Consider the following 10,793-nt stretch of genomic DNA (forward strand, 5'->3'; position numbering starts at 1 on the left):
ATGGCCCCGGAGCGCGGCGACCGGTCGCTCCCTGCCGGTACCGAGGGTCTTCCCCGGGTTTTCCTGCAGAGCCTGCGGACTCTTTTCGATATCCTGGATGATCGGCGGCGAGGTTACGTGCACCTACGGGAGATCGAGTCCCGCTGGCGGGGAGCGGAAGCCCGGGAGTTGCCCGCCGGGGTGATGGAGGGGTTGCGGCGGGCGGCACCGGCCAGCGGGTACCTCACCTTCGAGCGGTTCGTCCTGGGGCTGCGCGCTGCCCTGCCCGGTGCTGACCCCCCGGCGGAGAGCGGCGGGCGGCGGAGCGGGGAGAAGCCGCCGAGCCCGCGCTGTGCCGAGGAGCGGCGCGGGAAGAGCACCGGGCAGCGGGAAGCGGGGCACGGCCAGCCCCGCGGCCGAGGTGAGCCGGCGGGGCCGGGCGGGGAGCGCTGGGGTCGGGGGAGGAACGTGAGCGGCTCGGTGCGGGCAGCACCGGCGCCGGAGCCTTGAGAGCGGCGGGGCGGGCTGGGACCCTCCGGCTGGCTCCGGTGCTCCGGCGGCGCAGCCCCGTTCCCTCCTCTGGGCTCTTCCCGCGGGCCTGATGGAAAACTCCACCAAAGTTACCGATACTTTTAATTTCGGCTTTGGTGGGCTTTGATCCGAGCTGCGGGTGAGCCGGGTGGTGGGTGCGCTGCTCCTCGCGTGGGTGCGTGTCTGTTTATAGCGGTGACAGGACGAATTAAGGGCTTTAGCGCAACGTGTCCGTGGTTGTCCCCTGGCGCAAAGTCCGTAGGTGACCTTCCTCGGGGGATGGGTAACGCGGCTGGTCGCTGGGCCCTGGGGTCTCGGAGCACCGAGCGGCTTTGCCGCATTGAGAGCCGTGTGCTCGGGTGGGCTCCATCCTGCGTGTGCCCTCGCAGAACAGGGCCTGGGTCAGGATGTTGTCCATGTTCTGGACAACAAAAATAGCAAAACCTGATCCAGCTTTCTTGTTTGGATAACTCTGCAGCACTGTTTACAACACTAAAGAATTAAGCAAGAATTAAATGGGAAAGCGGTGTCAGGGAGCTGTGCTTTGCTGTCCCCAAGCACTGTCCAGGGCTCTCTGCAGAGCTCACTGGCAGGTCCCTGTGGACTCTGCCCCTTCCTTGGGACCTGGGGTCCCTGTGCTGGGTCTGCCAGGACCCCCGCGCCCCAGTGACATGCTGCCCTTGGCAAGAGGGACACTATTTCACTGCCATCTTGATTCGTTCCTAGGCAGCAGGAGACGTTAAAGGAGACCAGGCTTTTGGACTTACCCGGTGTAGGTAATAATTCCTTATCTAGATTTGTGAAGCGCTTTGAGATCCACAGACACAAAGGTCTGTGTGAGGAGCGGGTGTTTGTTATTGCAACACTTCAGCGCGGTGACTTCCTCTACCTTGGGAAAGTCGTCTGGGTTGGTTTGCCTTCTCTTCCCACCCACTCCCTCCCAGTCCCTTCGTCTGCTGGGTGGAGAACTAGCTTTGAGCCTGGCTGAGGTTCTCTGCTTTCCATTTTGCCTCTGGACTAATCACTGGAGCTTCATCTAGGGGAATATTATTAAGCAGGCTGGTTCTTCTATTGTCAAGAGGGTAAATCTGGAAAAACCTGAAGAAAAAAATCCTGCCTAGTAAATAAACAGCAAATTGAAAGCTGTGCCCTGGAAAGGAGCGAGCCGGTGACTACAGCACCTTTGGGTGTGCCGAGGATCCTTCCATTATAGGCTGATGTTATTCTGATGTCCTGAGCCTGCGGGCAGGGTTAGTGTCTCAGCCCTTCATGCCAGCTTCCCGCAGTGCAGGGCCGTGTTCTGGGAAAGGGCCTGAATTTCAGGTTGATTCAGCAGCTCAGCGAACATTATAACTCAGAGTTATTCCATCTCTTTTAGCTCCAGGTCCTGCACAGCTGCCCAGTGCTCCCTTCCACTGCAGAGGGTTTCCTGGGGTGCGGTTGGACGGGTAGATGTTCTCCTCAACTGGCTGTGAGGGGGCTGGGCCCTGCCATGGCAAGACGTGGCTCTTTCTCACTGCAGAGAAATGTGCTGGGTGCTGAGAGCTGCCCATGGGTCCAGGCAGCCCTGTCTCCGTCAAGACTGTATCGCTTGGGCTCAAGGCTGCTCTGGGCCTCCAGCGCATGAGGTACCTTCTGTAAGAGCCCAGCCAAGTGCAGCAAGATGGTGTATCGGTGCTCATCAACTGGAAAGCGTCTGAAGAAACTCTCCCTGTCTGTGTTTTGGGGGAAGGAGGTGCTGACAGGATGCCACCCTAGCTCTGCCTTTTGGTCCAGGAAACATCTGCACGCGTCAGAGGTGATATGGATGCAAATCATGGCAAGATGGCAGAGGTCGAGGCCAGGTGATCCTCCTGGTGCGTCTGGGGGTGCAGTGAGCCAGTGCTTTGGGATTCTGCCTGTTGAAGCTAACCTTGGTTTTGGGGCCGTTCTCATCTTCCCGAGCAGAATGGGCTACAGGTCTGCTAGGAGAGCATGTGTGTGGTTGCACTGGTTTTTCTTGGTTCCTCCCAGGTAGATATGGGTGTGTGAAGCCAAAGACAGTTGGCAAAACAGATGAATGGCCGATATCAAAGACTTTGTGTTTCCTGACGTGCTGAAGACCTGTCTATGCTGGAGTACTTGCTGGTAGGAGAAGCTGGATGCCATGATGGACTGGAAGAAGGACTTTTTCCCATGCCACAGTGGCTTCTTTCCCCAGTCACACAAAGTGAGGCACTTGTGTAGCTTTGCCTGCTGCACCCCAAGTCCAAGCCCAGCTCCCATTGCTGAGCCAGCACAGACGCGGCAGCACGGACAGCCCTGGCACAGTGCAGCTTGCCCAGACCTTGTTGCCTCCAAGGTGAAGCGTGGCTCCTGTGGCCACGGCTGCCCTCTCTTGCCCCATAATCCTTCTTCCATTGTGTCCATGTGCTCAGCTGAGGAGACTTGTGGAGCAGCGGGCAGCAATGTGCCAGCCCAGGCAATGCTGCCTGCTCTGTCCCGGCACTCGCAGCCCTTCATGCCCACGCAGCAGGGAATGTGCCAGCCCTGTGCCTGGCAGCTGTGGCGCCTGCGAGGCAGCGTGCACCCAGCCCGTGGGAGAAGGATGTGGCGATGGGTGGGGGTGCCTGGGAGATATGTGGGGAGCAGTGCTGCGAAGGAGATGGTTTCCCAGCTGCCTCACCACCTGCCTTCACTTGCCTGCCTCCCCGCTGCTCTTGTTGGAAAGCCAGATTGGGAAAGAAACTCTCGAGGAAAGCTGTGTGCAGAGTGCAGGGTGAGCTGCACGAGGCAGGGTCTGCTGGGGCCTCGGCAGGGCACCTGGGCAGGAAGGGAGGTGCAGCAGGTTTGCTGCCCGGGCACGTCTGGGAAGGGTGCTGGCTGCACCCTTGGCTGCCCGGGTGCCCTGGTTCGGGGCGCGGTGCTCTGCCGGCTTCTCCAGAAGCGGGGATCTGAGCCGGCTTGGCCGTGGCTGCAGGGCCGCCGTTTGAGAGTTGGCCAGGGCGGGCGGTGCGGGGCTTGTACCGACTTTTCCGCAGATGCCCAGCCAATACCCGCCTTGACGTACAGGCAGCGCAGGCAAGAGGTGTCTGGTCCGGCCGAAATCCTGCCGCTATGAACTTAATTTGCAAAAATAGGTTATGCATGGATTGGCACCAGCATCGAGTGTTTGCAGATCAGTCTTTTGCAAGATAGGATGTTGGGACTTTGATAAAATTTTGGAAAACCTACAGCCTGATTTACTCAATGGTTAGATCTTGGGCACGGGGTCTCGGGGGGCGGCATCTGCGCAGCCAAGTCCACCAAGCAGGAGCTGCCTTCAGGAGGACTTGGGTTCCTGGCAGAGCCTATGCCACCCGAGTGGGGTCTCGTGAGGACAGGATGAGGGCGGACAATATCACTAATGGTTTAATTGCCTGTGTTGGGCCTGCCTGTGCCAGGCATTGCCTGGAAGCTGCCTGCTTTTTGCAGATGGTGACCACTGAGGTCTGTTGCCAGCCTGGTGCAGCCAAGTAAGTCGTTGCTGAAGCCTGCCCTGCCCGTACAAAGACACAAGCAGGAGCTTGGGCCGGTGCTTTGCTCAGCTTCTCCCACGTTTGTTTGCAAGACCACCCTGCAGATAGTCCCACAGAAGTGGCCATGAGGAGGTTTTTGTTGGAAGCAGCTGATGGCCTCATGCTTTCCTCTGTTACAGGTGGTGATGCTAAGAGTGCTGGGCAGTCCCAGGGAGATGGCAGCCATACAGGGGCTGGGGACGCTCGGAAGCATCAGAGGGGACGTGCGGAACACCGGAGGCACACCATCACCAACGGCGTGGACTTCAGCATGGTAAGGGGACAGCTCTGTCATGGGCTCCAGCGAAGGGGCTGTGGTCCCTTGGGGGAAGGTGGATTGCAGGGGTCCCTCACTGCTGACACCAGCTCTGTGGGGCTGTGGCTCCCCCCTGCCCACCCTGCACCTGTGAGCTGTGGGACATTGGGCAGATCCTGATATTTTGAATACAAAGTTCTGTTGATGCACGTGGAGGTCCTGTCGTTACTTCCAAGACGCTTTCTGTCCTCAATTGTGCCAGACAATAAGGAGGCACGTGTTCCCTTGTACCCCGGAGCAGGGTCAGCCCATAGAGCCAGCGTTTGTCTGCACGGGGGTGCCTTTGCCGTGGGCAAAAACTTGGGCAGGGACAGGCAAATGTGTAGGTGTAGGAGCAGGTGGGTCTCTGGGCCTTTTGAGCACTCCAGCGAAGGTGGAGTGGTGGTGCTGAGCTGTGCCCCCTGCCAGATGTTCTCTGTAGGTCAGGGCTCACGCGTGCTGATCCTCCTGGCTCCTGGGAGACTTTTTGCCAGTAACGCATTGAATTTAGCCGGGCAGCCCAGGGTGAAGGGATCTGCTCCCCTCTCTCCGTCCTCGAGTGGAGAGTCTTGGATCAGATTGGGATCTGCACCGCTCCCAAGTGGGATGGAGGAGATGCCTGGGCATGTTGCCTGTAAGCTCAAGCTAAATTTCCCTGGGAAGAGAGCCAGGACCCAGCCTGCAGGATGAGTGATCGGCGGGATGAGCTGCAGCTGGTGTCGGTGCTGCTGCAGAGGCTGCGACTGTCACCCCTGCACTTCCACTCCTCGCTGTCATCCGCTTCCCGAGCCCAGCGGGGCTCACCAACGGCATGGGCAGCACCAGTTACAGCCTGGCACTGGTCCTGGGGGACGTAACATGCTCCAACGCCAGGCCTGGGAAAGGGGGGGTTGTGCACACTGGTTTGCTGGGCTTGCAGCCACACAATGGCTTGGGGTGTTCTTGGGCTGAGGGGTCTCTGCTGAGAGGTGCTGGAGTAATAAATGTAGATGTGTGTGCCTGGGGATGGGGTCTCTGGTCCTCAGGGTTTTGCTGCTTTGGAGAGGGGAAGGTCCTTCCTTCCCTGGCAAGGCTCTTCCCTGTGCTTGCAGCTCCAGGCTGGAGCCCATCACTGCCAGGAGCTCAAGGTCCTGCCTGGTACTGGTGAGGAGGGGCTGGTGGCCAGTGTATCTGGCAGAAACCTGGTGTCTGTTCCCAGCTCTGCCACACACGCTTTTGCTCTGGGCTTGTGTTGCCCTTGCCTCCATTTCCCCAAGTTGGGGGGTGGTGGGAGGGAGGTCCTCTGCCTTTCCTCCCCCACTCCCCATGTACCAGGGTGCTGTACTGCCTGTAGTGTGCTCCTCTTCCCTGCCCCCGGAGACGGGTTGTCTATCCCTGTCCCGTGGGTGAGAAGCCTTCCCTGGCAGGAGCCTTCAGGTACTAATCCCACTTCTGAGTGTACAGAGACAGTTGGAGCAGGTTCGAGTCCAGCAAGGACCAAATTCCTGTACAGGATGGTGCTGTCACCCCTCCTTGATGCTGGGAAGGTGTTGAGCCCTTGCAGAGACAAAACACTCAGCTGTGATTAGGCGAATTTGTCTAAAATCTGGGGGGGCTTGTGGGAGCATTGATACCCATCCTGCATCCCAGGTGCACTGGGGGGGACCCTCCACACCACCATGGCTGGTGTTTCTCAGCCAGTCCACCATCAATCGGCCTGATTTCCCTGTGCCACAGGGGTTAGCTGGGACAAGTCCCTGATGCCCAGGCTTCGGCACCGTCCCCTCCCCTCCTGCCCTGGGTGGCTCCAGCCAAGCCCAGTGCTCTCTGCTTCTGGAGCATCCCAGCCTTGGCCAGACACCATCTGTCTGCACACCCGGCACAGCTGGTGACATCCCACTGCTCTGCAGGATGCTGCCTCTTCCTCTGGTCACCGCGCTTGCCAGCAAACCTGCTGGCACCGGGACAGGCCGGGTGGTCGCGGGATGCAGCCCAAGCTGGGTGGGGGTCCTTGCCACTTACAGCACCTTCTTCGTGCCCCTCAGCAACAGCCTGCGTAGCACCAAAGTTCTGTGCTTCTTCCTCTGGGTCCATCCCTGGTCGGTCTGTCTGTCCATCCGAGCAGGGTGGGGGCAGGGGGGCTGTGTTGCAAACAGCATTTCCAGGAGCAGCAGGAGTCAGAGCAGCATAAAGGGTGACTGGAGTGGGGTGGTTGGGTGGCGAAGCGCTGGTGGGCTCTGAAGAAGGTCTTAGTGTGGTGTCACTTGTCCCTGGGGCGGGGATCTGTTGGGGGTCACTTCTGAGCTGAATCGTCCCCCTCCAGATGCTCTCCGGGAGCCCGGCGTGTGCGGTGGGGGCCGGGCTGCGTCATGGCACAGAAGGCAGAGGCAGCAAGGCAGGCAGCTCCCCGTGCTCCTGGCAGAGAGCTGGGGGAGCAGATGGGCACGGCTCCGGAGAAGGGGAGCAGGAGCCCTGGGCTGATGGAAGGGTCACTGCACTGGTCACTCTGTGCCCCAGGGATGTCCCCTCTTCTCTGTGACTGCCAGTGGCAGCGCAGCACTGTGGGGTAGCAGGACAAGGAGGTGGCAGCAGAGCAGGGCACCCCGTGTCCCGGGGCACGGACGGCTGCTCCAGCCCCGCTGCGGATGCAGGGGCCGAGGGGCCCGTCCTGCAGCAGCCGTGGCTGTGCCATGACCTGGCGCGGGGTCCTGTTCTGCTTGTCCTGGGGCGCTGCTCTGGGGGCAGGAGCCCTGGGAACCCTCTAGCAGCCCTCCAGGAGCAAAAATGTCCCCCAGTCCCCTCATCCCTCCCCAGGGAGCTGGTGGTTGAACCTGGACGGCTTGCAGAGACGCTCAGCAGAAAGGTGTGCTGCGCTCTGCTCAGCTCGCAGGTGCCTGGGGGTAAAGCAGAGCAGGGAGCAGCGCTGGGCACTACAGAAACAGGGCTGCAGGTGTCCCCTGGCTTCCACTCAGCGCATCTCTGCTATGGAGACAGGCTGCGAGAGTTGGGGTGGTTCAGCCTGGAGAAGAGAAGGCTCTGGGGAGACCTTCCAGCAGCCTTCCAGTACCTAAAGGGACTACAAAAAAGCTGGAGAGGGACTTTGGACAAGGGTGTGTAGTGACAGGACAAGGGGCAATGGATTTAAACTGAAAGAGGGGAGATTTAGATTAGATCTAAGGAAGAAATTTTTTACACTGAGGATGGTGAGGCACTGGAACAGGTTGCCCAGAGAAGTTGTGTCTGCCCCATCCCTGGCAGTGTTCAAGGCCAGGTTGGATGGGGCTTTGGGCAACCTGGTGTAGTGGAAGGTGTCCCTGCCTGTGACAGGGGGGTTGGAACTGGAAGATCTTTGAGGTTCCTTCCAACCCAAACCGTTCTGTGACTCTATGATCTAGCTTGGCTGCTCACCCCTCACCACCAGCCATGTGTGTTTGTGCTGCTGGTGGATGCCTTGCAACCGTGGCGGGGGTTTGGGGAGCAGCTGCAGGCCCTGCTCGTGCTGCATTCCTGGATAAATACAAGGCAAAGAAACCTCCTTCTGCAGTGGGGAGCAGGAGGGTGGAGATGGCCTGACTGTCCTTCACCTGCTTCTGTTGTTCTTCCAAACTGGAGAACTCTTCCCGCAGAGCAGCATCAGGAAGCAGCCATCATCCTGCTCCTCTGAGGCTTTTCTTGGGGAGAGGGGCTGAGACCCCTGCCCGTACCCATATCCCTCTGCATCTTGTGAAGAAACCTGGGGCTTGACAAGACCTTTGTGGAGGGGGGGGGGTGACATCTTTGCGTGCTCTGTCCTGCAGCTGAAGCACATGAAGGAGCTGGAACAGGAGAAGGATTTCCTGCTGCAGGGTCTGGAGCTGATCGAGCGCGCCCGGGAGTGGTACCACCAGCACATCCAGTTCATGCAGGAACGTCAGACGCTCCTAGGGAAGCACAAAACCAGTGCTGTGAGTCTGGGGCTTGGTTTTGGGGTGCCTGTCTGCTTGGGAGGGTGTGGGGCTGCTCCGTGGGTTTGGAGAACCAGGCTAGGACTTGGCTAGACCTGGAGCTGGCCCCATGGTAACCCACAGCCTCTTCTTCCTTCTCGTGTCCCAGGACTTCCTCCCCGAGGGCAGCCAGAGCCACCTGGGGCGCCTGGTCCCCAAGCTGCAAGAGGTGAACCGCTGCCTGGGTGACCTCCTCTCCACCGCTGGCAAGGTGAGAGCAGCAAAGTAGCAGCTTGTGGTTGTTTGTGTGAGGACCCATCCTGTCCCTCCCCTTCTGCTGGTGGCTGGGCTGACATCGGAGCTTCCAGAGTTTCCCTAGGCTCTGGGGAGGTGACTTGGCTCCCTGGGCAATGCAGGGGATAGGGGACAGCCAAGAGGACAGCACAGCTGGTCCCGAGCTGGGCTAGAGGATGCTCAAGGCATTTGGAGGAACTAAGGAGATACTCCAAAAGATGTAGCCATTGTCAAGTGAATAAAGAAACCATCCTGCTGAGGTGCTGAGTCAGCCCTCTCGGAGGTGGCTGTCCTGCTGGAGTCCCAGCAGGAGCCTGACAGACCGGCAGGAATGCTTCCCACCTCCGCCTGCCCTGCTGTGGCCGCTGCTGGTATCTTGATCCCGTGCTGGGGTCTTGATCCTCTGCTGAGCTTCTCTCAGTTCCCCGTGTGCCACAGAAACAGCTTCTGGCCTTGGGAAAGGTTGGGGACAGTCACTGGGAACGGGGCTCAATGTCTCATCCCTTCCATTTATCTTCTCTCCAGCCAGCGAACCCCTCCTCAGCTCTGACCAGGCTGGTCCCTGTTGTGTCCCCAGCCTCAGCAGGCTCCCAGCAAGCCATCAACATGCTGAAGGAGCAAAACCGGCTCCTCACCAAGGTAAGTGGGGGTACAGGGAGAACCCCTTGGGGGGGCTGAGAGAGGAGGTGGGGTGGGATGAGGCTGGGGAAAGACTATAAGGCTTGGCCAACCTTGGTCATCCCAGAGGAGGGTATGTGGGCTGCACCTGGGGACACCCATCATCCAGCTGTGTTCTGCTGCTTGCTGGGTGAGGGTCCGTGGGCAGGGATGGGGCATCCCTGCCAGAAGGAAAAGACTGTGACAAATGCAGGTCATGAGACGGTGTGGATGCTGTGGGGTCTGTGAACAGGGGGCCGGGAAAGGGGCACCCATGATCCCCCTGCCCGGCCCATGCTCATCGCTGGGGTTCACATCCCAGCACCCACAGTGCAGCAAACACTGGCATTTTCCTCCTCTGAGCAGCGTTTTCCTCCTCTGTCCCGTGCAGGAGGTGACCGACAAGAGCGAACGCATCACCCAGCTGGAGCAGGAGAAATCTGCCCTGATCAAGCAGCTCTTTGAGGCTCGTGCCCGCAATAACCATGAAACGAGCCAGCTGGACTCCACCTTCATCTAGCGCCCGGCTCGCTGCTCCCCGGCCTCGAGCTTCTCCGGGGGTTTCGTGGGGCTCTTGCACCTGTTGCTCCAGGCGTCGTATCTCGAGGTTTGGAGCTGCTGGTGGCATCTCTGCAGGAGGAAGCCGGGAAGGCGCTTCCCCAACCCCGCACTGCTCTGCTGGGCTGTCCAGCTCTCAAGCTGCTCCTTTTCTGTCTCTAAGCAGAGGGCAGGAACTGTGCCCCCATCCCCGTGATCCCCACCGTGCTGGGGGAAGCAGCCGCTGCCCGTGCTGCCTGCGCGGGGGAGCTGCTGCGCCCCTAGCCCGGCTTAGGCTGAATTTTGGCTGCTCACAGAAAGAGACAATGCGTCTTCAACACTCCAGCTGGCATCTCCAGGCAAGCCTGGCCGTGGAAGGGTGGCCTGTCCCCTGCTTGTCCCGCTGTCAGAACACAGGATTGCAAATCCCATGGGACATGCCTGGCCCCTCTCTGCTGCCTGAGTGCCACCCGCCAGTGACACGGTGCTGGGCCAGAGTGGTGCCCGAGCTGGTGCTCCTCCCGGGGTGATCCCTCCTTCCAGTTTGCAGTACTGATGCCATAGTCGCTGTTTACACGTCTGCAGGCTCTGTAGCTAATGAGCCGTAGACCCAAACGAGGTAGCCCGTACCTCTGAGCTGCTCTCAGGCCGTTTGCACTGGAGGCAGACACCTCTGCAGCCTTGGATTTGGCTTGACCGGACAAATATTTCCTTTTGACTGCCAGGCTTGTATTTGTGTCATGATGACTTTAAAAGGAGAGGTGCTACAGCATGAGGATGGTCACACAAGCCTGGCTTCCCGAGGGGCTCTAGGATAAGGTTTTGTATTTAACTGAACGTGGGTGATGGGGTGGGGACTGATGGACTCTTTCCTTTGCACATCTCCAAGTGGAGGAACGGCAGCTTTGCCTGTCCTGGTGGTGTACGCTGGCTCCCCGGGGTGACATCCCAAGTGGGAACTGCACCCCTCTCCAGGTCTCTTGGGGTGGTGGTGGTCTAAGCGTGGGTCCTGTTAGACTGGTGCATCTTAGGATACCTCCTCCTTTCCACCCAGCTCAGTGG

At 59.5% G+C, this 10,793-nt stretch overlaps 1 protein-coding gene across 1 annotated transcript; it reads left to right on the forward strand.

Moving 5' to 3' along the window:
- Positions 1-9,714, forward strand: SAPCD2 (suppressor APC domain containing 2). Its single transcript, XM_086625290.1, has 6 exons — positions 1-400; positions 4,187-4,320; positions 8,118-8,264; positions 8,413-8,514; positions 9,063-9,176; positions 9,586-9,714. The coding sequence occupies exons 1-6, from the start codon at positions 1-3 to the stop codon at positions 9,712-9,714; spliced, it is 1,026 nt and encodes a 341-aa protein (XP_086481416.1).
- Positions 9,715-10,793: the final 1,079 nt, after the last annotated feature.

The sequence above is a fragment of the Tauraco erythrolophus genome, chromosome 22, assembly GCF_009769465.1.
Source record: "Tauraco erythrolophus isolate bTauEry1 chromosome 22, bTauEry1.pri, whole genome shotgun sequence".
NCBI classification, from domain to species: domain Eukaryota; kingdom Metazoa; phylum Chordata; class Aves; order Musophagiformes; family Musophagidae; genus Tauraco; species Tauraco erythrolophus.

Bases quoted from the DNA above. Each gene is read 5' to 3' on its own strand.
- SAPCD2 (XM_086625290.1), top strand. From the start codon at position 1: ATGGCCCCGGAGCGCGGCGACCGGTCGCTCCCTGCCGGTACCGAGGGT. The intron at 401-4,186 runs GTGAGCCGGCGG...CCTCTGTTACAG, and splicing joins CGGCCAGCCCCGCGGCCGAG to GTGGTGATGCTAAGAGTGCT. The intron at 4,321-8,117 runs GTAAGGGGACAG...TCTGTCCTGCAG, and splicing joins ACGGCGTGGACTTCAGCATG to CTGAAGCACATGAAGGAGCT.